At 55.7% G+C, this 26,613-nt stretch overlaps 2 protein-coding genes across 2 annotated transcripts; one reads left to right on the forward strand and one right to left on the reverse strand.

Annotated features, from left to right (window-relative positions):
- The first annotated feature begins 298 nt into the window (after positions 1-298).
- Positions 299-7,592, forward strand: HPCA (hippocalcin). The gene is made up of 4 exons (XM_040974159.1): positions 299-339; positions 2,569-2,967; positions 7,231-7,336; positions 7,450-7,592. The coding sequence occupies exons 2-4, from the start codon at positions 2,590-2,592 to the stop codon at positions 7,545-7,547; spliced, it is 582 nt and encodes a 193-aa protein (XP_040830093.1). The 5' UTR covers positions 299-339; positions 2,569-2,589; the 3' UTR covers positions 7,548-7,592.
- An 880-nt stretch (positions 7,593-8,472) lies between these two features.
- Positions 8,473-13,700, reverse strand: TMEM54 (transmembrane protein 54). Its single transcript, XM_040974039.1, has 6 exons — positions 13,453-13,700; positions 11,471-11,699; positions 9,425-9,484; positions 9,098-9,286; positions 8,847-8,981; positions 8,473-8,547 (listed from the first exon to the last, which is right to left on the reverse strand). The coding sequence occupies exons 1-6, from the start codon at positions 13,698-13,700 to the stop codon at positions 8,473-8,475; spliced, it is 936 nt and encodes a 311-aa protein (XP_040829973.1).
- Positions 13,701-26,613: the final 12,913 nt, after the last annotated feature.

Consider the following 26,613-nt stretch of genomic DNA (forward strand, 5'->3'; position numbering starts at 1 on the left):
TGGCAAAGAGGCCTCGTCATCGACAGCCCCTCCAATCTCGAGTCGCGCGGCCCCAGAGACGCGGGGGGGCCTCGGCCCTGCACACTGCCCCCCTCATCCTCCACCCCCAGCACCCAGGGGTAAAGCAAGTCCTGGAGAGGGGCCCGGGGGAGTGAGGGCGTCCCCTCCCCTCTCGGGGCGGAGCCTGGCGCTCCCCGGGGCTGGGGGGGACCCCCGAGGGGAGGGCCAACGCCGCGGGGCGTCTCCCTCGCAGGCCCGCCCGCCCCTCCGGCCGCCTCTGCCGCCGCGCGCCGCAGCAGCGCCGCCTTCCCTGCGCAGTCGGTGTCTCGGCGTGGCTGGGTGAGTGGGGGCTGCTCCGGTCGGGGCCAGCGACGCGGGGAGGGAGCTTTCCCACAGTCGGGGACCACGTCCAGGGCTTCCCCCGGCGCCGCTGCTGCACGCACCCCCGGGGCGTCTGGACACCCCGCCGGCGGCGCCGGGGACTCCCACGGGGAACCGGGGCGCTCTCCAGGGTGCTGACCGCCGAGGGGGCCCCCTGCACCCGGGAACCGCGGGTCGGCCGCCCAGCGCGCCCCCTCCAGGAGGGGGCAGGCTCCAAGCGCTCTCCCTGCGCCGAAGGGCTGGGGGCGGTTCAGGGCCAGAGCCAGGGAGGGGATGGGTGGGTGGGGGAAATTGGAGGGGTCACCGGGATGGCTGTCTCAGGTTGAGCTGGGGGATTCTTTTCATTTTGGGGCCCGGGGGCTCCGCAGGACTCCAGAGTCTTCCGATGAGGAGGGGCGGCTGTGAGGGTGGGAGCGAAGAGGACGCGCTGGAGGAGCTCCCCTGGCCAGCACGTCTCTCTCCCCACCGCCCTGGTGACCCAGTTGCTTGGCCCTTGAGTCCGGGAGTAGAGGGGGGTGGACACACTCCCCTGCCCCAGCATATGCAGTCACTCCCCATACTTGTTCAGTGGGATCTTCAGCCAGGGGAAAACAGGCTGATGGCGACAGGAGGGACATGGGTTCGTGCACACGCAGGTGCCCCCAATGGCCAGTCGGGCACATTCCCCTTGCATTAACTGGTCACATCAGCGCATGAACATCTGATGTACAGGCACGGCAGAGACACAGGGAGACCCAGGCTATGTGGGCACACGAGTGTTCTCACACCCGCACCCACCCATGTGTGCACGGGACCCAGGCACCCTGTAGGAACCCCCTCTGCCTGCTCACTCACTGCTTGGAGTATGAGCCTGTTGGGGATCCCTGGCACACACCCTTACATCCCTTTTGGGGACTGCCTGAGCCAGCCTCTTGCACTGAAGGGATCTGGGGGAACAGAAGATAGGTGAGTGTTGGGGGAGAGTGGGTTGGACTGGGGTGCTCAGTGACAGAGGTGGAAGAAAGCCTGTAGTTCATTCTTCCGGGATCTGGCAGCACCCCAAAGAAAGAAAGAAAGATGGCAGGGGTGCCTGGAGGTCCCACGTGTGGCTGGCCATGTGAGAGGTGTCGGCATGCGAGTGGGCATGTGATGGTGTGCGAGACATGTGGGGTCGTGGGCTGCTGTGTCTTGCTGCCTGGGGTGTGGGGGTTGTGCGTGGTGCCCTGTGTCAGGGTTGTGGAGCTGGAGGAGAGGCTGTCATGTGTGCAGGGGTGAGAAGGGGGGTCCAGAGCCCTGTGGATGGGGTGTGGGCTGCTGTGTGTGTGACAGGGTTACAGTGGTATGTGTCAGCCTTGTTTGCACAGGGCCATGCGTGTGTCTCGGGTGCATCTGGGCATACGTCAATCGTTTTTATTTATTTAACACTTACGTAGCGCTTACCTGTGCAGGCATGCCTCTTAAGTACCACGCATGCGTCCACCTACTGACTCCCCATCATGATCCTATGGGGTCAGAACTGTTACCAGTGTCCCCTCCCCTCATTACAGCTGTGGCACAGAGCATGTAAGGGACTTACCCAAGGTCACACAGCTGCTAAAAGACAGTCTGGGGAATTCTACTTCTGGTGATCTGGCTCCAGAACCCAGGCCAACACTGCTTCCACACTGCCTCTTGTGAGGCACACCTGTGGCCCTGGAAGCGGGGCAGCATCTGGGCCACAGGTGTGTTTTGTGGTGAGCAGGTGTGTGGGAGGCAGAGAGGGAGCAGTGATGGGGAAGAGGGGGGAGGTCCCTGTGCCCTCCCTGGGGAGCCACCCCATTGTGCCATAGCAGGGCAACCTGACTGCCTAAATCTGATTTCACATCTGAAAAATGGGGAGACTCCCCCAACACCTGCTTGAGAGGTAGCAATGATGTATGCTTGATGATGTATGATGTATGGCTGGCACCACGAGGGGTTTCAGTGGGTGTGAGCCTCCCTCCCTTCCTTCCTCTCCAGCTGTGATCCCAGGGAGCAGCCAGCGCTAGGGAGGCCTGGTGGAGATTGTACCAGAGGCAGCACACCCAGGTGCAGGCTCTGTGACCTTGGGCCAGGTCTAAGGAGAGGCTCTGTGTGTGTGTGTGAGAGAGAGAGAGATCTGCAGGGGGCCTGAGTGGTCAACAGGACCTGATGGCTCCTCTGTGTCCCTTGACCCTCTTGGGGACCCAGGTGGGACTTGGCTCAGTGGCCATGGGCAAGCAGAACAGCAAGCTGCGGCCCGAGATGCTGCAGGACCTGCGGGAGAACACGGAGTTTTCGGAGCTGGAGCTGCAGGAATGGTACAAGGGCTTCCTCAAGGACTGTCCCACGGGCATCCTCAACGTGGACGAGTTCAAGAAGATCTACGCCAACTTCTTTCCCTACGGCGACGCCTCCAAGTTCGCCGAGCACGTCTTCCGCACCTTTGACACCAACAGCGATGGCACGATCGACTTCCGGGAGTTCATCATCGCGCTCAGCGTGACCTCACGCGGCCGCCTGGAGCAGAAGCTCATGTGGGCCTTCAGCATGTACGACCTGGACGGCAACGGCTACATCAGCCGCGAGGAGATGCTGGAGATTGTGCAGGTGGGCCTGGGGGCTTGTAGCCGCCACTCCTTTTAATCCTCCTCTCCAGGGGCACATGTGGTAGGTGCAATTCTACAACCCCATTGAAGTTCTTTAGTAGAAAAATAAAATCATCGTGGATTTAAAGCAAAGTTGGGTAAACTCTCAGCTCGCTTTGACCAGTCACAGGTGAGAGGCTCGTCACTGTGGCTTGGTCCCCGTGGTGTGTGTGCATGCCAACCACTGTGGGGGATGCTTTGCTCTGAACACGGAGCCTTTACCCCTGAATATACTAGGATGCGTTTCTTAAGAATCAGGGCGTTCTCTTACATAACCTGTAATGTGATTATTGAAGAGCAATTAGCATCGAAACAATGCAGTTGTCTCATTTAGATATGCCGGCTCTGCCAAGTGTCTCCATCATATTTGTTTTTCTCTCCTCTGGTTAGAGGGTCATGGCCTGTGTTTTCCTGTCATGTCTTGGTTAGTCCCTTTGATCTGGAAGGGTCCTCAGCTTTTCTTTGCCTCTCCTAACTTGGCTTTCTGTAGAGCACAAGCCAGGGATGTTTTCTCTGTCCTCTGGTGCCCAGGGGGATAAAGCATGCCCATGGCCACACAGCCTGTGAGTGGGCAGATTGGCTCCACTGTCCACGCGACTTCTGGATACCCAGCCACCTTCCAGCTAACTGATGTGGGGTCCCCTGAGGAAGGAACTTATAGCCAGGTGTTCACTACCTCCTTTCGACCACCCCATGAAATTCAGAGAGGTGGAGTGATTTTCCCAAAGTCACACAGCAGGTAAGCAGAGTCAAAATCAGAGCATCATACAGAACAATTTTTGAAATATTAATTAATTAATTATTTTATTGGAAAGGCAGAGAAAAGGAAATACAGAGAGATCCATCTGCGGGTTCACTTCCCAAGTGGCCACAACAGCCACAGCTGAGCTGATTTAAAGCCAGGAGCCAGGAGCTTCCTCCGGGTCTCCCACATGACAAGCAGAGGGCTGGAAGGGAAGTGGCGCAGCCAGGATATGAACTGGCGCCCATCTGGGATCCCAGTGGATGCAAGGTGAGGATTTAGTTACTAGGCTATAATGTCAGGCTCAAACACTAATTTGTTTTTATATACTTGAAAGGTGGAATGATAGAATGAGAGAGATCTTGCATCTGCTGGATCTCTGCTCAGATGCCCCAGTCGCTGTGCCAGGTCAAAGCCAGGAGCTAGGAACTCTAGCTCCATCTTATGTGGGCCGCAGAACCTGCATTCCTGCTGCCTTCCGGATATGCATTCGCAGGAAGCCAGAAGGGAAGCAGAGGCAGAACTCAATGCCAGGCACTCTGACATGGGATGCCAGCATCCCAAGCCACGGCTTACCCTCCTGGGTTGCATCCCCAGCCTCCACAGCATCTTCCTGTGATGGCTCTGGTCCTCAGTCAAGAGTGCTGACTTCCAGTTCAGAGCTGGAGCTGACCCTACCTCTTGGCTGGGGCCAGTGATGCTGACCCAATGAGATGTAGGGACCCAACTCCAGTCCCTGTGCAGCACACAGGCACTTCCTCAGAGGTCCTTCCAGGCCCTGCCGCATAGCCCAGCAGCCCAGCCCTGAGGACAGCCTGGCTTTGGGCGCTGCTGACTTGTTGAGCGAATTGCCCACCGGGTGCCTGAATGTTTCGTCAGCTGTGGAGTGGAAGCTGTTGGGCCTTGAAGCGGGACAGGGCATGCAGCTGGCACTGGGCCAGTGCTGGTGCCCCTCAGTGATTTCTGCCACCCCCCCCATGTCTTTGCGGTCACAGGGTGTCCTTTCTGGCCACTCTGAAGGGCCCCTGTGTGTTCCTGCCTCCCAGCTGAGCCAAGTTCTTGGCTCCTTCCCTTCTGCATCGAGCAGGTGTGGGCCAGGAAGCCTCCACGATCCTCGTTTTGTCCTGTGGACCAAATATTAGCTTCAGTGGTTGGCTGCGGGGGTGGCAGGTAGCTCTGGGTTTGCTGATGGGAGCAGCAGGGCACCTCCCATTGGGTGAGGGCTGCACCAGGAGACCCTGAGGCCTGCCGGAACCATCATGCCAGCCCCTTCCACGGGCCCCTCTGAGACCCCTGTGCTCTCTGCTCCCTGGTATCTGGCCTCCTTGCTGGCAGCCCAGGAGCCCCCAGACAGTCGGAGCAGACAGCACTCTGCCAACTGCAGGGCCTGATTAATGGCGAGGCGGCTCTGGCGACACTGAGGCCAGCAGCAAGTCCGAACAATGAATTAAGAGGCCCAGGAGAAGGGCTGTTGCCAAGGGAGGGGACAGTTGCTGCTCAGTCCTTCTCAGGAGCTGGCCCTGGGCTGGCAGTGGGCACCTTGGGCAGGGAGAGGCTGGGTCTCTAGGTGCCTTTGCTGTGGTAAGAGAGAAATGTGCAGTGACTGCGGGCAAAGGTGACATCTGGAGGGATGGGGAGGGGACTGAGTGGATGGGGGAACCTCATGAGCCCATGGACATAACAGGAGCTGCTGTTTAGGGATGGCTACTATAGCCAGCCACTACTCCATGTGCATGGTCGCATGGAGTCCTCTGACACAGGGCGCAGGAGGGAGGTGCCATTATGGATGGGGCCACTGAGGCTCATGGAGATCAAGTGGCTGTGCAGGACTGGCACTTGATGTGGAATGCTGTGTGCACAACTCCTGCCCTTCCCTCCATCTCTCTCTCTCTCCACCCAACTTATTTTCCTTTCTGGAAAATGGGTGCATCTAAAGGACTTGGTGCTGAGCAAACATCCTCTACCAGGTGGCCAAGCGGGTTGTCCAGGCCAAAGCTGGCCATGGCGCCTGTTGTGACAGAATCACCCCACTGGTGGAGAGGCCAGTAGCCAGCAGATGGTGTCCTGAATGTCAGGGGTGGATGGCTTGGACATGGAGCTTGGGGCAGTTGGTCTCTAAACAGGGGTGTTGGCCTGGCGCGGTGCAAGTGGTTAAGGTCCTCGCCTTGAACGCCCGGTATCCCATATGGGCGCCGGTTCTAATCCTGGCAGCCCCGCTTCCCTTCCAGCTCCCTGCCTGTGGCCTGGGAAAGCAGTTGAGGACGGCCCAAAGCTTTGGGACCCTGCACCCGCGTGGGAGACCCAGAGGGGGCTCCTGGCTTCGGATCGGCATAGCATCGGCCGTTGTGCTCACTTGGGGAGTGAATTATCGGACAGAAGATCTTCCTCTCTGTCTCTCTTCTCTGTATATCTGCCTTTCCAATGAAAATAAGAATAATAAAAAAAATAATAAACAGGGGTGTCCCTGCCAGGTGCTGCATGGGGATATGGGTGCTGACCACAGGTGCCCGGTTCTTGGATCAGTCCTACCGAGACAGAAGTACTGCAAGGGTGGTGGTGGTGGTGGGGTGGGTCAGAGAAGGCCTTGCCAAGAAAGCCTCGTGTAAAGTGAGCCCCAAGGAGGAGTGGGCGGCAGCAGAAGGAGCGTGGGGCAGCCTCCAGAAGGGGCTCTCTGGGTCTGGCGGGAGGCCTGAGCCTGATGGAGTGCGGGGGCCGCGTGCTGGGCTGCGGACGTGGCGGTGGAGATCTGTACTTGCAAAAAGCTCAGAGAGACAGCGTATGGGGGACGGAGCCCAGGAAAGCGGCTGGAAGAGACCAGTGTGGGGGCTGAGATGGGATCGCAGGCAGGGGAAGTTTATGGGATGGGAGGTGGGAGGCTTCCTGGAGGAGGTGTTGGTCTGATAAAGCTGAAAGACCAATGCGACCGACAGATCCGGTCCTTGGTCTCACTCAGCCCATTCCTCAGGCCAAGCCGCGCGTGCTTCCCAGGGTTATTGCAAGCGTCTCCTTCGGGTCTCCACGGGAACTCCCTCTGCCCAGCAGGGAACAGGTTGTCCTCGCCCCACAGCGGATGCCAATTTGCATTCGTTTGCATAATGTTCCCGCCCCCTCTGGGTTCCACCTGCCTCCAGCCCCGGACGCGGCCCCGCGCCCCCTGCCGGCCGCAGGCAGCGCAGCAAGCCCAGTGCCACCCCTTGGGCCGACGCTGGGTGGGTGCGGCATCTCTGCATCCACTAGGCACCTCGTCCCGGGCACGAGCAGCCTGGTGTCCTAGACTCCCCACATCTCTGCCGACCCCCTTCTCGAGCTTCCACACCGCAGGCCCGCTCGTGCAAAGCGCCCTCTGCCAGCAAAACTCTCCAAAAGCCCATTCGCAGTGCCCTCCCCTGCAGAACCCCCCCCCCCACCCCAGCTGCAAACATGTCTTGGGTAGGGGGCTCAGACGGGCTCCTCTGACTCCTACCTTCTCCTCCCGCCCCCCAGGCCATTTACAAGATGGTTTCGTCCGTGATGAAGATGCCTGAGGACGAGTCGACCCCGGAGAAGAGGACCGAGAAGATCTTCCGCCAGATGGACACGAACAACGATGGTGAGCGGGTGGGGCGGGCTCCCCTCCCCTGCCCCTCTGCACGACGCGTCCTGGGTCGCGGTTGCTGCTGCCGCCGCAGCCGGCATCCTCATCACGGCTCCTCTGGTTCGCAGGCAAGCTTTCCCTGGAGGAGTTCATCCGTGGGGCCAAGAGCGACCCGTCCATCGTGCGCCTGCTGCAGTGCGACCCGAGCAGCGCCTCCCAGTTCTGAGAGCCCGCAGCCCGAGTCCCCTGCTCCCTGCCTTCCCGGCTTCCTTCTCCTTGTGTCTGTCCAGGCGCTAGACGGGGGGCTAGACGCGGAATGGGGTCTGCAGGCCTGCCCTGGGACCCGGGGAGGGGTGTAGTGCTGGCAAAGGGAGTTCTGCAGCCCCCTTCCCAGGGTCCAAGCATGAGAAAGAGAGAGAGAGAGAGAGAGAGAGAGAGAGAGAGAGAGAGAGAGAGAGAGCGCCAGCACATGCAGCGGGCTCCTTTACCCAAATCAGCTGGCCCCTGTCCACCCACCGTAGCCAGGCTCCCTGCTGGCTTGCTGGTCTCCCAGCTGGACAGAAGAGAGCCCTGTGTAGGGGAGGTGGGGAGAGCGGGATTCCAGCGGTGTGCTGCGGGGTTGGGGAGAGCAATGAGGGGCCTGGGAAAAAGCTTGCTTAACACATCCTACCCTGCCTGCAAGGGGGTCTCACCCCCTTCCTGGGGGGGGGGGTAGCTCTCCTGCCTGGGGCTGCCCTGGGATCCCAACCCACATGGGCTGCAGGCTCCAGTGTACCCTGCCTTGTCCCAGCACGTGGATGAGCACAGGCAGCCACACACAGCTCCAGGACCCCTGTCTGTCACCCTCCTGCAGTGCACACACAGCCCCACGGGCAGCTGGGCACCCGCACCTTAGCCCATGTGGAGAGCTGCACAGCCCCCTGGCCGAGCCCCGCTCCCAGCCCTCTACCCCGTGCATGCAACTACTCGGAGCATCTGTGTCCTTTTTAATAACTTCACAATAAAGTCTCGTCTCAGTGCAGTGGGCTGGGTGGCCGGGAGCAGGCCCCACACTCTGGGACCTCCCTGGAAGGCTCTAGGACACCTGGCTTGGTCCCCCTTGGTGTGGACGTGGGTGCAGCAACTGCAGGGCCCAGGCAAGGCGTTGGCTCTCAGAGGGTCAGAGGCACAGACGGGGTACTGCTCAGCAGATCCTGGCCCTCGGTGGGCTCCACGTTCTCCTGCACCTGCAGAGACACCCAAACTGCCAAGTCTGTGGGGATCTGGGCCAGGGTCTCCTCTGAAGTGAGGTGGGGGGATGGATCTCTGAGGGTAAGTGGGGCCAGCTCTAGGACCCAGGGTTGGTGTCAGGTGGAGCCTTGCTGCCCCTTGCCCTTCCTCCAGACCCTTCCCTGGCCCAGGAGAGCCTTGACCCTGCCTGACCCTCCACGCACTGCCCCCACCCCTGCTCTGCTTTGGTTCCAATTTTGGAGGTGGGACCTCATCCAGAATGACGGGGAGTCAGGACCACCATGGGGGGACTCACCGCATAGTGTCTGCTTCTCCCCCACCAGGGCTTCAGTTCTAGCAGTTGGTGGGTGAGCTGAGAGCAGCGCACGGCAAACACGCTCTCAGCCACACACAGGATGAGTGCAATACCCCAGAGGCACAGGCTGGAGCTCTGTGGAACCGTGGAAGCCAACGTGAGTGGGCTCTGTGGTCCCTTGGCCACCCCCACCCTCCCCCTGCCATGCAGCACCTGGACCGTGCCCGCCCGGCCCCAGCAGAGGCACTCACGTAAATGCGTGTGGGATCAAAGGGACAATCGGGGGACAGTGCCAGTACTTCAGGCTTCCCAAAAGTGCAGGCAGCCAGCAGGGCTCGGCCCTGGGTGGCAAAGGTCACGGCGATGGAGGCCAGGAGGCCCAGGGCGCAGGTCAGAGAGAGGAGAGCGCAGGTCACACTGGAGCTGAATGCTGCCCAGCGCTGCAGGAGGGAGGCCGCACTGGTCAGGGGATGCAGGGCTGGGACCCCACAGCCGCCAGGCCCTTGCTGCACGGTGCCCTGCCCCCCTCCCGCTCCCCCTGCTCAGCCTTGCCTGAGCTCCCCAGGGGTGCCACATACCAGAGGGGTGCTGGGGAGGTAGCGTGACAACACGATAGCTGCAATGCCAGCTGTGATGACCTGGAGGGGAGCAGGTGGCAGGTGGAGTGGTCAGGACCACCTGGAGAGCGCCCAGGCCCCGGCACCCCAAGTGTGGGCCTCACTTCCATCGCCACCGAGGCACTGGACTGGCCGTAGAAGGACATTTCCAGAGCATGGTTGTCCCTGCCCACTCCCTCTTCCGTGACTCCCCTCTGCCAAGCTGTTGAGTCTGAGTCAGGGCCTGTGGCTCCCACCTGCCTGCAGATGCACTCTGGGGAGCATGCCCACCCAGGGTGTATGGGCACAGCTCCCTGGAGTGAAAAAGGTCGGGGAGGAAAGCAAGTGGCAAGAAATTGTTAGAGGAAGACAAACCAGGCTGTGTTATAGCATAGAGCCCCCAATCCTGGCAAGTGCACGGCGGGCTGCCTCAGGATGCCCCTGCCTGCCAGCCCTGCCCATTCCCAGCCAGGCTTGCCAGAGCAGCCCAGCAGCTGCTTTCTGGCCAGCCCAGCTTCCTCCTTGGGGACCAGGCCTGGGATGGAGCCGTGGAGGCTGGCCCAGCCATGGCATTTTTTTTTTAAGCTTTATTTATTTTTATTAGAAAGTAAAATTTATAGAGAGAGCAGAGACAAAGAGAAAGATCCTTCACCCACTTGTTCACTCCCCACATGGTCACAATGGAGTTGAGCTGATCTGAAGCCAGGAGCCAGGAATGTCTCACGTGGGTGCAGGGTCCCAAGGCCCTGGGCTGTCTTCCACTACATTCTCAGGCCACAAGCAGGGAGCTGGATGGGAAGTGGAGCTACCTGGATTAGAACCGGCACCCATATTGGATCCGGCACATGTAAGGCAAAGACTGTAGCCTCTAGGCTACCACTCCGGGCTCCCAACCATGGCTTGGATTCACTGAGCCAAATGCCTCAGCCGCTCTGGGCCGGGTCCTGCTGCTGCTTTGCTGGCTGCGCCCTCGGGTCAGCCACAGGCAGGCTCAGGGCTGCTTGCTAGCACCAGGAGGTTGGGTAAATATTGGGTCTCTATTCTGCCCTGGGAGAGAGAGGTTGTGATGGGTGAGCCATGGGCAAACCCCTGAGGGAGGCCGAGACGAGGCTGTCCCACCTCGGTGGGTCTCCTGCCCTTCAGACAGGTGCAGTGGTTCAAGGACACTGCCCTGCTCCCCTGGGTCCTCACAGACCTCAGCCTTGGGGCCGAGCAGGGGGGCGGGGGCAGGCATTTTGCTCCAAGTATGGACCTCAAGCAGGGATACTACCCGGGGGCTCATGGCTGCCTCTGCTGACCAGCAGGATAGAGATTTGCCAAGTCGACAGTACCACCCTCCTTTCTTTATCTGCCGGGCCTGGCCAGCCAGTCATAGCTGCCATGTATGGAGCAGTGAGCACAGAGTAGGCCTCCCTGCTGAGCTCCTGCCGGATGCATCTGCTCAGCTCTGCATCTGTAGAAGAGATCCCAGCTTTGTTCACTGCCACACCTTTGCACCTGCCAGGCCCCATGACCTGGGATGCCATCCCAGCTTCTTTTCCTACCTGCTGGCCCCAGCCTACCTCTTCCCCTGGTCATGCTCACTGCAGCCCAGCTGTGAACTCCTACTGGTCCATCAGTGCCCAGCTCAGAGACCCTCCCACCCTCGTGAGACCTTCCCAGACCCCACCCTTCCCCCAAACTGACCTAGTGTTCCTTCTGCCCTTTGTCCAACTGTACCTTGAATATTTCTCAATGTTTGGAGCACCAACTATGTGTTAGGCATGGTGTACTTTATGGAGATGATCCCATTCAGTACTCATTGGAACCTTCTCAAGTGGACACCATTTCCATCCCCATTTTATAGATGAACAGACTGAGGCAAAGAGTTTTGGAAGGATGGGTACAGTTCGACACAGTGGTGGGGCAGGGGTTAGTGCTTGGGGCTCTCTGCTTAGTTACCCCGGGGCCCTGGTGGGTACTCATGGAAGACCTTTCAAACCTTTCCCGCCCACCCACCACCCTACCATCTTGCCACCTTGGTCGTACCGCAATGGCACAGGTGACTGACAGAATGTTGACCACGCAGTACTGCAGAGCCACGGCATCGTGGGGGGCGGCCACGTGGCGCAGCACCGTGCCATGGAGCAGCGCAGCTGTGACGAAGCTCACGTGGCCCAGCACCACCAGCACCAGGCCCGTCTTCATCAGAACCTTCCGGAAGTCCCCCACGCTCAGGGCACCTGTGGGGACAGTCAGGGCCCTGGGTTGGCTCATTCTGCTGGGCAGAAGAGGAACCCAAAGCCTGGGCAGTATGGAGGAATGCTAGGTCCTAGGCCCGCGTCTGCACGCGGGGCCTGTCCCTAGTCCACTCTGAACCTCCCCTCCCTTATCCATGATCACAGGGAGGGTCCTTCACCCCCACCCCGAACCTCTAGTCCAGCAGGCAGGGACCAAGCTGAGGCTGCGATAGGGATTGGCATACAGGAGCCCCTCAGTCCTCTGGGTACCGGACTGAACCACCAGAAGCTGACTGACCCGGGACAAGGCACTCAAGCCTCTGAATCTCCATCTATAAGATGATAAGAAACTCCACCTGTTTCTCTGTGGGGAAGGAGGGTCCCTGAACATGGACGGGCAGCGGGGACCACCCTGGGGGTACTGGGAAAAGTAAGTCGGCCTTGGTATATGTGTGTGTGTGGAAGGGGGTGTTGGGTAGGGACAAGTGGGGGAAGCTGGAGTTCAAAGATATGGCTGCTTAGGTTCAAGTTCCACCCAAGGGGTCAGGCGCCTGCCCAGAACTTGTCAGTGCATCCTCAGGGACCGGGAGCCCTCCGTGGGCAGCACAGACTATTCCAGAGCTGCTTTCTGGAAATTACCCCAGGGGTCCTGGCTCTGCCCCTGAGGACTTGCTGCTTACCAGCTCATGACCCCCACAGCCCCCAACTCCAGCCAGCTTTGTGAGATGGCTGTGGCCAGCCTCCAGAACTAAACAGCACCTCCTTCAGTCTCCCCACCTTTCTTGCAGCTTTTAAGCAATAAAAGAAAGAAACCATTAGCCCAGATTTTCTCAGACACACTTCCCAGAAAGCAGGGAGGGCTGTGGTCACTCCCTGGCCTGCTGTGTACCCGTCCCTGGCACCTCTAGCCCCAGATTGTCCACTGGCCGGTCATGGTCCTCCTGGGACCGGAGCAGGTGCAGCAGAGGTCAGGCGGATGCGCTGACAGGCACTGTGGAACTGGAATGGTGTCTTGAAGATTAACTGCTGGCCCAGCAGGATGGATCACACAGCTCCTTCTCTGGGGCTGGGTGCCACCTTGCCTCACCCACCTACCTGCCTGGTAGCAGAGACACCACCTGGCTTGGGGCTGGGCTGAAGAACAAGAGTAGCAGCCCAGGACCAAGACACTGGTGACAGACCAGAGGTAAACACCATAGGGGGCCATGTCTGCGGCACTGGATGGAGAGCCTCAGGGCAGTCAGGGAGAACTGGGCATGGTGGCTGGTCCTTGTCCTCTTGGGTGCTCACTGCACTGTCAGAGCAGCCTTTGGAAATAGCTGTTCCTGTCCCCATTCTACCCATGGGGAAAGGGTGGCCTTCGGGTATGGACAGTGGGCACTCTCTGGGCGCGCTTGAGCACAGGGCGGCCTCACTGTGGCAGGGAGAGCACCCATGGGGTGGGCTTCTCTGGTCAGATCCTGCTGGCCAAGTCCTTTCCCCCTGCTGACTGCCCGGAGCAAGCAGTGCAAACTGAGAACCCAAGCTTGGGTCCCCTTTCCAGCACTGCTTCTTCCACCTGCGTGTGGGGTGACAGGGGCCCTCCCTGAGAAAGCCGTGGCAAGGTGTCAACATGGTGGGACCTGTCTGTCCTCCTCCTGCCCTCTCACTGCTAGGGAAACTGAGGCCCAGGGAGGAAACCTTGCTCCGGGTTTGGACTCCCAACACAGTGCTCTGCCCCCTGCAGAAGGGACTGGGGCGAGCTGTAGCGCCGCCCCCCACCCAGCTGCCTCCTCGCCCCCCGCCGCTCACCGAAGTGCAGGCCCATGTCGCGAGTGCTCGGGTCGCCGGGTCGCCGTGGCCGGCTTCAGCGGGGCTCCTGGGGCTGCGGGCCGCCGTGGGGTCCCGCTCGCATCCTCGCTGCCCGCCGCCTGGGAGCCTGGCTGAGCGCGCCGCGCCCACGGCCCGCCTCCTTTCCCGTCACCCCGCGGGCGGGCGGCCCCTTTGCATCCCTGGCCGGTCGGACCGGCTGGGCAGCCTGGGGCCTGAGGCTGAGTCATGGCTCCCGGCCCGCCCTCGGAGTGCGATGGGGATCCTCGCAGGCGCTGCCAGGCCATCCATCCCCACCGCGGTTATGCCCATTTCTCAGATGGAAGCGGAGTTCCAGAAGAGTCGTGATCGATTGCCCGGACCAGGGAGTGAAATGAGGGCTTCCGTGTGCGGGCCAGCTGGGGTTGTCACGACCTGGTGGGTGATGGGGAGTGGAAAAAGCCGCATGGTGAAGGGCAACCAAGAGGATGGGCCACCAGGGCCTGCCCTTGGTCTGCTGTGTCAACTCAGGCCAGGCACTTCCCCTCCCTGGCCCCTGCCTGTCCTGGCAGTTTTGCTTTTCATGCTGAACCTTACCCTACATTGCCTTGCAAACTTCCTGACCCCTAAGGCTAGGGTGAGACAAAAATGAAGACACTCCTTCTGGAGTGTCTTCCTGTGCTAAGTGTGTGGGAGCAGCAGGGTGTGCAGTGGGAGCTGTCCTGCTCTGGCTTCCCAGGCCCCTCCTGTGTGCCCAGGGGGACCTTTGTCTCAGCCTTCGCATGCCTGCCCTCTGGGGTTCACAGGGTTGTCTACTTGTACCCCAAGACCACACAGCTGGAAGTGGTTGGAATAGCCAGTACCTGCTTCCCAGCCTGCTCTCCATGCTCATGTTCTCGGGGCTCTAAAGGTCCTGGGGGGCACATATTGTGGTAGGTGGTGGCAGCAGATTGCAGTCTGCACCCGCCCGGGGGGGTGCCTGGGGTTCCCCTGCACTCCAGGGTGACACCCACTGCCTTGTGTGTCACCTGGGTCAGACATGGAGCTCCGGGGCTGGGGGCGTGCAGGAGCACCAGGGGAGAGGGTGGCACATTTCTCCCCCGGAAGTGGCCTGCGCGTAGGCATGGGCATGGACAGGCCCCCCAGGCAGCCAGGGCGGCGTGGTGAGGCCTCAGCAGGTGTGTACCTGCACACCATGCAACGGGGAGCAGGGATTGGGGGTGGGACAGCCTTTCAGCTGCAGCGGAAGTTGGGGCATCCTCCCGAGCTGGCATTGAATGCTGTGCCACAGGGACACCGGGCAGTGCTCTTCCCCATCGCAAAGGCCCAGCACTTGTGTTTGTGACCCAGCAGTTTCATTTGGGGACTTTTATCTTCCACACCAAAGACTGCGAAGATGCACGTGCACGTCATAACGTGTGTGAGGAGCTGGACGGGAAGAGGGGGTGCTCGCTGAGAGCCTCGAGTCCTCCGACTGGGGCTTGGCTCTCCGTTGGACACAGGGCCGGGGTCCATAGTGGACGTGTGTCCATGGCTAGTGTTTGCTGACAACAGACCCCTGTTCCGCCTCCACCAACAGCTTTCCAAAGACAAAGACCACCTCCAGGCACCACCCTGGGGTCTGTCACATCTCCCATGAATGTGTGTGCCAGTGGCTTCTCTTTCTTCAAGCGTCGGGCTTGGCACCCCTCTGCTGTCCCTGGATGAGGCTGGTGAGAGGGCTGAACTTTTAGATGCCTTTGCTTCACACTGCATGCATATTGGCTCTCTTTTTAATCCCTGGAGCCATATTGAGAGTTAAAGGTCCTTGTCCCATTTTACAAAGAGGAAGTCGAGGCTCAGAAGGGTAAAGGACTCTTGTAAGGCCACCCAGCAGGTGTGTGGGGTCGCTGAGGCTCGCCTCTAGAACCTGTGTGGCCTTCTGGGGTTGGGGGCTGGACACAGCCTTTAGAGTGTGGATGGTCTGTGGGGCCCCTGGAGGGAAACTGCCCCACCCCTCTCTGCAGATCAGCCACAGCCAAGATCAGTAATCTGAAGACAGCGCCAGTTCTTTTCCTTATTGCCCAGCGGCCAAAGTTCACCCGTCCCAGCCACTGCCATCCCTTCCCTTGCCTCCGCCTCACCTTGCCAAACACGGAGGTTCTGGAATGAACCCTGGGCAGGGGCTGCTCATTCAAACCACAGCTGTTCCTTGGGCCTCAGTCTCCCTGCGTGTCAAACGGTCGTCCTGATGGATTTTCCAGATTTCTGAGGCATAAGTAACTTGAGCAATACGAGAACAGGTGGATGTCTATCTAGAGAAATAAAAGTAGTCCTTCTCTGTCTTCCTGGAGCAGATAATGGACAGGTACGGCCTGGTATGCGTAAGCTGGAACTTTCCACCAGGGTATGGCACCGGGGAGCTGGCTTCAGGCTTCCTGCTTCCAGGCCTTGTGTGCCCCTCTGTGTTTTCAAATAATCTCTTACAACCATGGGCGTGTCGCAAAGATTAAGCTCCCACCTGCAGCGCTGATATCGTAAATGGAGTCAGGGTGAGTACTGGCTGTACTGCTTCTGCCCCAGCTCCTGTGGCTGGGAAAGCAGTGGAAATGGCCTAGGTGCTTGGGCCCCGACACCCGCCTGGGAGACCCGGATGGAGCTCTGACTTCCTGGACATTTCAGCCACTGGGGAGTGAATAAACAGATGGAATAACTCCCTATCTCTCTGTGTGCCATTCTGTCTTTCAAATAAATAATCTTAAAGAAAAAAAAAAAGACAATAAAAGCTCTCCTACCTCACGCAGATCCTCGGTGTAAATAAACCAGTCACATACAACTATATAAGACCAATTTACCAAGTTTGTCTGACAGGAGATAGTGAAGAGCAGTTTAACTATAGGTCTAAAATTACATTAATTTTATTTAAAAAAAAAAAACAAATATGGGGGCTTGGCGCAAGAGTGTAGTGGTTTAAGTCCTCGCCTTGAACACGCCAGGATCACATATGGGTGCTGGTTTTAATCCTGGCGGCCCCTCTTCCTATCTAGCTCCCTGCCTGTGGACTGGGAAAGCAGGCGAGGACAGCCCAAAGCTTTGGAACCCTGCATCTGCATGGGAGACCTGGAAGAGCTCCTGGCTCCTGGCTTTGGGTTGGCTTAGCTCCAGCCATTGTGGCTGTTTGGGGAGTTAATCATTGGACAGAAGATCTTCCTCTGTCTCTCCTCCTCTCTGTATATCTGACTTTGCAATAAAAAATAAATAAATCCTTAAAAAAACAAAACAAAACAAAACAAGAAAAAATACAAATATGGGATGAACGTTTAGCCTAGCAATTGAGAGGCTAGCATTATGGCTTAATGCTTTAACCTCCTGCCTACCGGTTGGAATCTTAGATGTTCCACTTTTTTTTTTTAAGATTTCTTTTACTTTAATTGGAAATGCAGATATACAGAGAGGAGGAGATACAGAGTGGAAGATCTTCTGTCTGATGATTCACTCTCCAAGTGGCCACAACAGCTGGAGCTGAGCCAATCTGAAGCTAGGAGCCTGGAGACTTTTCTGGGTCTCCTACACAGGTGCAGGGTCCCAAGGCTTTCGGCCGTCCTTGACTACTTTCCCAAGCCACAAGCAGGGAGCTGGATGGGAAGTGTGGGTGCCGGGATTAGAACCAGCGCTTATATGGGATCCTGGTGCGTTCAAGGCAAGGACTTTAGCCACAAGGCTACCGTGCTGGGCCCAGCTGTTCCACTTTTAATGCAGCACCCTGCTAATGACTTGGGAAAGCAGTTGAAGATGACCCAAACACTTGGGTCCCTTCACCCATGTGTGAGACTCAGAAGAAGGTCCCGGCTTCTGTGACCCGCTTCAGTCCCAACTTCTGCAGTCATTTAGAAAACGAACCAGTGAATGAACTATCTTTTTCTCTACCTCTCCTCTCTATAACTCTTATTTATTTTTATTTATTTATTTGAAGTCTTTTGCCAGTTAAGACATTTGCAACCCATATCTGAGTCCTTTGGTTCAATTCCTGATTCTGGTTTTCAAGTAACATAGACCCTGGGAGGCAGCAGTGATGGCTTCTGGCAAGGGGATGGGGTAGGGACCTGCCCACAGGGAACGCCTGGATGGAGTCCCCGCCTCCCAGCTCTGGCCCAGTCCAGTCCTGGCGGCACCAGGAGCACTAGGGGACTGAGCTAAAAAGTAACAGCAAATGCAACATGCTCACAATTACAATCTCTGGGTGGTAGAAATGTGTTGTTTGCTAGTTTTTGTGTTTTTTCTTTGCTGCTACTAGAAAAAAGCTCACTGTAGAAAACTTGGTAGGAAAGTGGGAAAGTATAAAGAAGAAACAGGAAGTCCCTGTGGTCCTGCAGCCCCACAGCTGGGGTTGTGCACCTGCAGCTTTATTCCCTACTTCCCCTAGGCTCCCACCAGTCACTCTGCTGGGGTGGGGATGGGACAGGGCTCCTCACCACCTTCTCTTCCAGCCCCCCTGCTCCCTGCTCCATCCCGCGAGGACTGGGATGTCTGGGTGGATGGTCCTTCCCTGGCTTGTCGTGGTCTGCATCAGATCCTAAGCCATCCTCTGCAGGCCCTGCCTTGAACTGCCCGCTCCAAAATCCCAGCCTGCAGTGTCACACAGAGGCCATCTCCACCCCCAGCCCGCCAGTGGTCTGACATCTCGGCCTCTTCCTCTGACTTTACAGAGGCCTTTTCTGTTTTCCTCCATTTGGTCCCTTCTGGCTGCGCACCTGCAAGGGCAGTGTCTGGACTTGCTTTTGGGCCAGGTGGTTGGTGGCTGCTAAGCTGGCAGGAGGAAGGCAGATCTGAGCTAGGCGGTTCTATGCACATTAAAAGATGACTTTTCCAAGCCTTCTCCCCATCTTCCTTCTTTCTGCAACTTCCAGCCTCACAGGTGCCCCTACTCCACCCCTACTCCTCCTCTGCCAGCCATCTGTCCTGCTCCCACCCCCAATCCCTGCACTTCCTGTCCATCTACAGTCTGGTGGCTCTAGCCCTCTGCTGGAGGAACCCTCGCCTGGGTCCCTGGTGCCTTTCACCTTGGCCAAGCCCTCACTTTTCCTGTGCCTGCGCTCACAGCACAGACTTTGTTCTGCTCTGGGAGTCCTCCTGGTCAGCTCCACCTGGGAACACTGGGCTCCCTTTGCATTCTTCCTTGTCCCCACTGCTTGGTCCATGCACTCTCTGGGCTGTCTGTTTATCATTCTCTGGTCACAGTCCCTGTCTCCAGACCAGCTGCCTTTGAGCAGGAAACTCAAGGATCCAGTTGCCTTGATTCTCTACCTGAGTGTCCCATCAGAACGGCAAGTTCAACATAGACCAGTCAATTGCCGTTGCCTTCCCACTGAGCGGCGTTTGACTGTCTTTTCTTTTCTTCTTTTTTTTTAAAGATTTTTTTTTTTATTTTTATGGAAAGGTGGATATACAGAGAGGAGAGACAGAGAGGAAGATCTTTCGTCCAATGATTCACTCCCCAAGTGAGCGCAATGGCCGATGCTATGCCGGTACGAAGCCAGGAGACTCTTCCGGGTCTCCCACGCGGGTGCAGGGTCCCAAAGCTTTGGGCTATCCTCAACTGCTTTCCCAGGCCACAGGCAGGGAGCTGGAAGGGAAGCGGGGCTGCCAGGATTAGAACCGGCGCCCATATGGGATCCCGGGCGTGCAAGGCGAGAACCTTAACCACTGCACCACCGTGCTGAGCCCTGACTGTCTTTTGTGATGATGTACCACAACCACAAGCCGGGCTGCTGCTGTTGACACTGCATCTCTATGTAGTCAGTCTGCTAGTCAGTCCTGCCCATTGACATCTGGAATATTCTCTTACCAGGGTCCCTCATTGTCTCTAATACAATCACCCTTGTTCACGCAGTGTTTCTTCGTCATTTTTCCTGCACCGCTGAACAATCTTCTAAATGTGAATCCTGTCACTGTGTAAAACCAGTCCTGGGCAGGTGTTTGCAGCGTTGCCCAGAAGTGCTAGCTGAGACATCTGTGTCGCATGTTGGCCTCCTGGATTTCAGGCCTGGCTCCACTTCTGATTCCAGCTTCCTCCTAGCATGCGTCCTGGGCAATAGCAGGTGAGAGCTGGAGTCCCCGGCGCCCTGTGACCCCCACAGATGGCCCGGATTGAGTTCTGACTAGCTTTGGCCTGATGCTGAACTGGCTGTTGAGGGGAGTAAGTTGGAGCATGGAAGAGCTCTCTGCCTCTGTTCCTCCACCTTTCAAATACAAACGGATATATAAATGATTTTTTTAATGAGTTAATTTTTACAAATCCAGCAACATGAAAGGGTCCTCAAAAATTTTATAGAAAATTGTATGATGTAAGCGTTCTTTGTCTCAAAATTTTTTTTGGTTTTTAAAGATGTATTTGTTTATTTGAAAGGCAGAGTTATAGAGAGAGGAGGAAATGAGAGAGAGAGAGAGAGAGAGAGGGAGAGAGGGAAAGAGAGAGAGAGAAGAGTTCTTCCATTTGCTAATTTACTGCAACAGCCTAGAATAGGCCAGGCTGAAGCTTGGAGCCAGGAGCTTCATCCAGCTCTCTTGGCAGGAATCCAAGCACTTGGACCATCTTCTGCTGCTTTCCCAGGCGCGTTAACAGGGAGTTGGATCAGAAATGGAGCAGCTGACATTTGAACCAGCATTCACATGGGATGCTGGTGCCATAGATGGCAGCTTAACCCACTCTGTCTCAATGGCAGCTCCAGAATAAACTTATCTTTTTACTTTCCCTTCCATGAACTTTTTGAAGTATCTTCATAAAAGAAATTAAAGATGCAAGGAACTGGAAAGACATCCAGTCTAATGGAGTCTAAGATTTTGTATTTGTGGGGTGACTAGTCTTCCAAGTTTCACTATACTTGCTATCACAATTCGAGCAGGAATTAAGAAGCTCATCCTGAAATTTGCAAGGAAATGCAAAAGGTCTGAATGGTCACGATCATCTTGAGAGAGAAAGCAATAGCTGAGGACTCAATTTCCTGCCAAGGTAAGGGAAGTGTGACAATGTGAGGAAGGGCATATGGAGCAATGGAACAGAATCCAGAGTCCAGATAGAAATATGAAATAGACAAGGAGCAGAAATATAATCAGTATTTTAAAGATTTGTTTATTTTTATTTGAAAGGCAGAGTTACAGAGAGAAGGAGAAACAGAGAGAAAGATCTTCCATCTGCAGGTTCACTTCCCAAATGTCTGCAATGGCCAGAGCTGAGCCGATCCGAAGCCAGGATCCAGGAGCTTCCTTCAGGACTCCCATGTGAGTGCAGGATCCCAAGGACTCAGGCTTTCTTCTGCTGCTTTCCCAGGCCACGAGCAGGGAGCTGCATGGAAACTGGAGCTACCAGGACACAAATGGGCACCGATCGGTGTCTCAGTGCTTGCAAGGTTGAGGGTTAACCAATCAAGCCATTGTGCTGGACTAATAAAATAAATCATATAAACAGAAGGAAAAAAGAAAAAGCTTACAGAATTAGAGAAAATATTTGTAAATCATGATCTGACAAGGGTCTAGGCCCCAGAATATGAAACAACAAAGGGACACATAGTCTAATTGAAAAATAAGTGGGGCAAGCATTTAGTGGTTAAGAAACGAGTTAGTGGCTACTGCTGTGACATAGTAGATAAAACTGCTACCTCTTACACTGGCACCTGGCATGGATGCCGGTTCAAGTCCTGGCTGCTCCGCTTCTGATCCAGGTCCTTGCTTATGGCCTGGGAAAACAGTGAAGGATAGCCCAAGTCCTTGGGACCCTGAACCCATGTGAGAGACCCAGAAGAAGCTCCTGGCTCCTAGCTCTGGCCATTGCAGCCATTTTAGGAGTGAAATAGAAAATGGAAGATATTTTTCCCTGTCTCTCCTTCTCTACGTAAATCTATCTTCCATAAAAATAAATCTTAAAAAAAAAAGGAAAAAAATTACTTGACACAGTAAGAATTATTAACTTTATTAATCCCCTTGTATACTAAGCATAATCCTTTAAACCTTTTTGTTTTAAAAAGGATTTATTTTATTTACTTAGAAGGCAGAGTGATAAAGGGAAAAGGAGAGACAGAGAGAAGAGATCCTTCTTCCGCTGGTTCAATCCTTAAATGACTGCAATGGCAGGGGCTGGGCTGGACCAAAGCCAGGGGTCTGGAACTCCATCTAAGTCTCCCATGTGGGTGCAGGGCCCCTAGAATTTGGGCCATCATCCAATGCTTTCCCAGGCACATTAGCAGGTGAGCTGGATTGGAAGTGGAGCAAGCGGGACTTGAATTGGAGCTTATATGGGATGCTGGCATCCGCAGGTAGCTGGCTGCTTAACTTGCTCCTCCACAGTGTCGGTCCTCTTCTAAATATGTCAACAAGATGGGAAGGGTCTCCTGCATGCCCGAGTGCCATGACTATCCAGGGAATAGCTTCCAGGCAGGTGGTGGAGTTATAAGTGAACCCTCTGAAAGAAAGGCTTGAAAGAGACCACAATTGTGCAAGGGAGAATTTTTACAGACATTCACTCTATAGTGACTTAAGAGAAAGTGTCACTTTGCTGTGTCATCACCAATGATCTTTGTGACAATAATACTTGACCTTCTGACTGAGAACTAGAATGTTGAAAAAAATTGTCCCAATTACTCTGAGCCTAAGAGCTTTTTAGTACTTCAAAGATGCCTGATAATGGTGACATTACAGAGGTGATTGTTTTTTTTCTGCTGGGGGATGAATGTGTCAGGGGTTGCTGTTGTAGTGCAAACTGGCTGAGCCGTTGCCTGAGATTCCAACAGCTGGTTTGCATCCCTGCTGCTCCCTGCTAATGCTCCTGGCAAAGCAGTGTGAGACGGCTTAACTGCTCTGGACTCTGCACCCATGTATTAACCCTGGATGAAGTTCTAGGCTCCAGTTCTGGCCCTAAAAACCTCTTGAGGAGTGAACCAGTGGATGGAAGATCTCTGTAACTCTCTAAGTTGTTCTCTGTGCCTCTCATTGTCTTTCAAAACAACGACAAAAAAAATTTTTTTTTTAAGATTTATTTATTTTTATTGCAAAGTCAATATACAGGGAGGAGGAGACACAGAGAGGAAGATCTTCCATCCGATGATTCACTCCCCAAGTGACTGCAATGGCTGGTGCTGCGCTGATCCGAAGTCAGGATCCAGGAACTTCTTCCAGGTCTCCCATGAGGGTACAGGGTCCCAAGGTTTTGGGCCATCCTCGACTGCTTTCCCAGGCCACAAGCGGGGAGCTGGATGGGAAGTGGAGCTGCTGGGATTAGAACCGGCGCTCATATGGGATCAAGGCGAGGACTTTAGCCACTGTGCCGGGCCCAACAACAAAAAAGTTTTTTTAAAGAAATGTGCCTACATTTGAAAGATATGCATATCTCAATGAACTCCTTTTTTCCAAGTGAGTAATAGATTGCAAATTGTGTATAATGAATGATGTGGTCAACGTAAATGGTAGAGCTTCAGCTGTAGGCAGCTGACTAGGTTGCATTGCATCTAGGCAAGTGTTGCACTGCTGGGAGAAAAGCAGCCAATAGCTGCTGGGCATTTTGGGGCTGTTAAATTTCAAATTTGTGTTAACTAAACCACTGTGTCAGCATAGTAGCCATTTTTTTTTTCAGAAAAAAGATATGTAGGGGTTAAACATTGGCAGACAGGGTCTGGGAACCAACGCCCAAGCATGTGTGGGCCCCGAGAAGGTGGTTATGGTCCCAGGCTGGCACAGCACACTGCCAGAAGACTGGGCTTGGGATCTGTGTGCTTGTGGGCATGAGGGACTGTGGGTTACTCAAGAAAGGGAATCTGGGGATGTGTGGGAGGGAGGACTGCTGAGAGAGAACGCAACAGGTAGGGAGTGACTTCTGGGGAACTTCCACCAACCAGACTATTGCACTTGTAGGTAAATGAGGGGGCTGAGATCCGTCAGTTTAGAGGAGGGAAACCGAAGGGCCTCTTGAGGCCAAACCAATACACCTGCCCATGTGGCAGACCTGGGCTGGGCTTGTTGGTATCAACCACCATCTACTAGCACACACAAAAACCATGGCTGGGGGGCCTGCCTGGCAGGGCTCAATCACACTGCCCAGTGAGTGTTGGGACAGGGGGTGGACCATGACAGGCTGGGCCATGACACTAACCAGCCTGTGACAGAGCCAGATTTGGGAGCAGATTCTGTGGGGGGGATTTGTGGGCTCACCCCTGTGGGATTGCCATACCAGTTGATTTGCTTGAGGCCTGGGAGTAGTGACAGGCCAAGCTAGGCATGACCATCCATGGAACTCACCAACATTCATGGGTGCTGGGGTTGAGAACAGGCTGGGTTGGTCCAGGCAGTAGCACTGACAGGCACACCCAAAAATCCAACATCCACCCAACATCTACCAGCATACACAGAACCCAACACTGGGCGGCAGACCGTGCTGGGTAAAGGCCCAATACCCACTGGCAGGTGTGATATTTGGGTCTGGGAGTGGGCCTGATGGGGGGGAACTTGGGGAACTCTCCTGATGGGCCATAGCTTTCACTGGTGAACATGTGAGTCAGCTGGGTGCTAGCCAGCCTAACCAGGACTGCTTCATTTGTCAGTAGGCGTACATGTGCAGGAGCCAGGATGGGTTTCAGGCCATGCTGGGCTAGGTGAGGCTAGGCCAGGCTTTCACATCTACTTGTTTGCATGAAAGCTAGTGATGGGGAAAAGCTGAGAAAGGCTAGGCTGTAACACCCACCAGCAAAAGTTGGGACTGTGGGCAGGCCAGGGCAGGCATCTGATGGCAAAGATCAAGCTGGGTGATAGGTTATGTCAGGTGGGATCAGAGTAACCACTGACACGCACAAGATCTGTGACTGGGAATGGGCCTGACTGTGGAGCTAAGAAGATGCCCCAGCTGGGCTGCAGCTCCTATTGGTGAGCACAAGAGTTAGGATGGGGGCACAAAACTGGGCTGGACATGACTGCATCATCCCTGGGCATTGGTGTGGACTGGGTCTGGAGTGTGCCAGACTGGGCTAGACTTCAGCAGTCACTGGTGCTTGTAGGAGCAAGTGGGTATAGGACAGGCTGGGCTAGGCCTCAGCGCCCACTGAACCATGTGAAGAGCTGAGTCTGGGGGTGGGTCAGGCAGGGTTGGGTTATAGCACCCATGTAAGAGCCAGAATGAGTGTGGACTATCCAGGCAAGGCCACTGTACCTGTCAGGACAGGAGGTGGACCAAATCAGACTAGGCCAAGGACCCACCAAGTATGCACGAGATCTGCCACTAGGAGGTGACCTGACAGAGGAATCTTGTTGGGTCACAGTCCTTGCAGGCAAGTACGAGAACCAAGGCCACCTGGGAGCAACCCAGACCAGGTCAGGTTATAGTATCTGCTGGCATATGTGTGAGTCAGGTCTGGGGGCATGCCAGCCTGGGCCAGTTCATAACACCAACTGGCAGATATGAGAACCAGGAAGGGGTACAGGACAGGCTAGCCAGTTCACTTTAGGGCTGGGCCTGGGGGATGGTGGGGTTGGGTTAGGCTGTAGCACCCGCCTGCATGAGCTTGAACTGGGGTGGACAGGACTGAGCCAAGCTTCAGTACCCACCCCCACCGACAAATGCCAAGGTGAGGTGGGCCATGCCAGACTGGGCCACAGCACCTACTAGAACACATAAGACCTGGGGGTTAGGGGTGGCGAGCCTGGTAGGGGGACTGTGAGGACTTGCTTGCTGGACTTCTGGTCTCACTGGTGAGCATGAGAGCTGGGACTGTGGGCAGACCAGGCTAGGCAGGGTTTCAACACCTGTTGCCTGCATGTGAAGTGGGTTGGGCCAGGGGAGACTTCAAGTTATAGTGTAAATTCAGGCTGGTTGGGCTTTGCCACAGCCTCAGGCACAAGGTGTTGGGACTAGGGAGGGGACACTTCAAGTTAGACTGCAGAACTGTCTGGAAAGTGCAAGATCTGGGACTGGGAATGGTTTTTAGTGGGGAAATTGTGGACTCCCTGCAGCTTCTTCAGGTGAGTATGGGAACCAGGGCTGGGAGTGGGTCTAGCTGAACACACAGTGGCACTGACTGGCATGAGTTTGGGCTGGATAGTGGGTTTGGATCCCCTGGACACAGCAAAGCGGAGGCAGAGCAGTGTTGCAGTGGACAGAAAAACCCAGCCGCAATTGGTGAGTGGCAATCCAGACTCTGGCAATCTGGGCTCCAGACAGACATCCAGCAGCGGGCTCTGCTTGGCTCCTGTGGCAGCCAGGTGGGAGCTTGGGTTCACATGGGGAGCTCAGGAGGCGAATGCAGGAGACGAATGTAGGAGGTGAATGCAGCCAATCTCGCTGAATAGGTTGGGCCAGCCACAATGGAGAAAAAGTAGGGGACTCCTGGCGCCATCTTGTATGGAGAAGCAGAGTACAGAGTTGACGGAACAGCCCAGAGGGGGCTCATTTCTGGCTGATCACATGGAACTGATCCAGCGGGGAGGGTAGCACCAGCTTCACTCCCTGCGGGGTCTGTGTGGTTCCTGGAGCTGCCGGCCAACAGCCCCAGATCTTTGTTGCTGCCCCTACGGGGACCATCTTGCACAGGCAGGCAAGGGCTCAGAGCATTTATAAACTGCAGGAGAAACAGTGGTAAACTGCGCATGAGCTAAATCAATAACACTCAGATGCCAGTGTCATGGGACCAGGCACTGTTAGACTGAAGGGAGGACAGCTGAGCTGCCCAAGCGCTAAGCTGGGAACAAAATCACCTCCATCTTAGAGCACTGCACAGGCTCCACAGAAAAACAGCCCCATGAAGGCACGCTACCAACTCCACCCAAAATAACCCAGGAGGCACTCAGACTTATCAGCCAGCAGGTGTCGACAAGATCAGTACCGCTGAATAGCAATTATTCAGAACAACTGGCATTTTCCTAATCCAGGGCACTGATTGAACATAGAAATCAACTTGTAGACCTGCAGGTAATACATCTTAGAAATCTGCACTAAGGAGAAGAATCTGCCAGACAGAATGGAAATGACAATAGGTAAAAGAAAAGACAGAGGCACTGTGAATGTTACTGAAGACTCCCTGCAAAGGAACAAAACCTTAGCCATCCTCAGAAGACATCGAGAAAATGGGGGACACAGAACTCAGAAAACTCATTATAAAGCTTCTGATCAACAATGAGAAGCACATACAAGAGTTCATTTAAGGAATATGT

This window comes from Ochotona curzoniae, unplaced genomic scaffold (assembly GCF_017591425.1).
Source record: "Ochotona curzoniae isolate NIBS_2020 unplaced genomic scaffold, NIBS_Ocur_1.0 contig_2404, whole genome shotgun sequence".
Lineage (NCBI taxonomy): Eukaryota > Metazoa > Chordata > Mammalia > Lagomorpha > Ochotonidae > Ochotona > Ochotona curzoniae.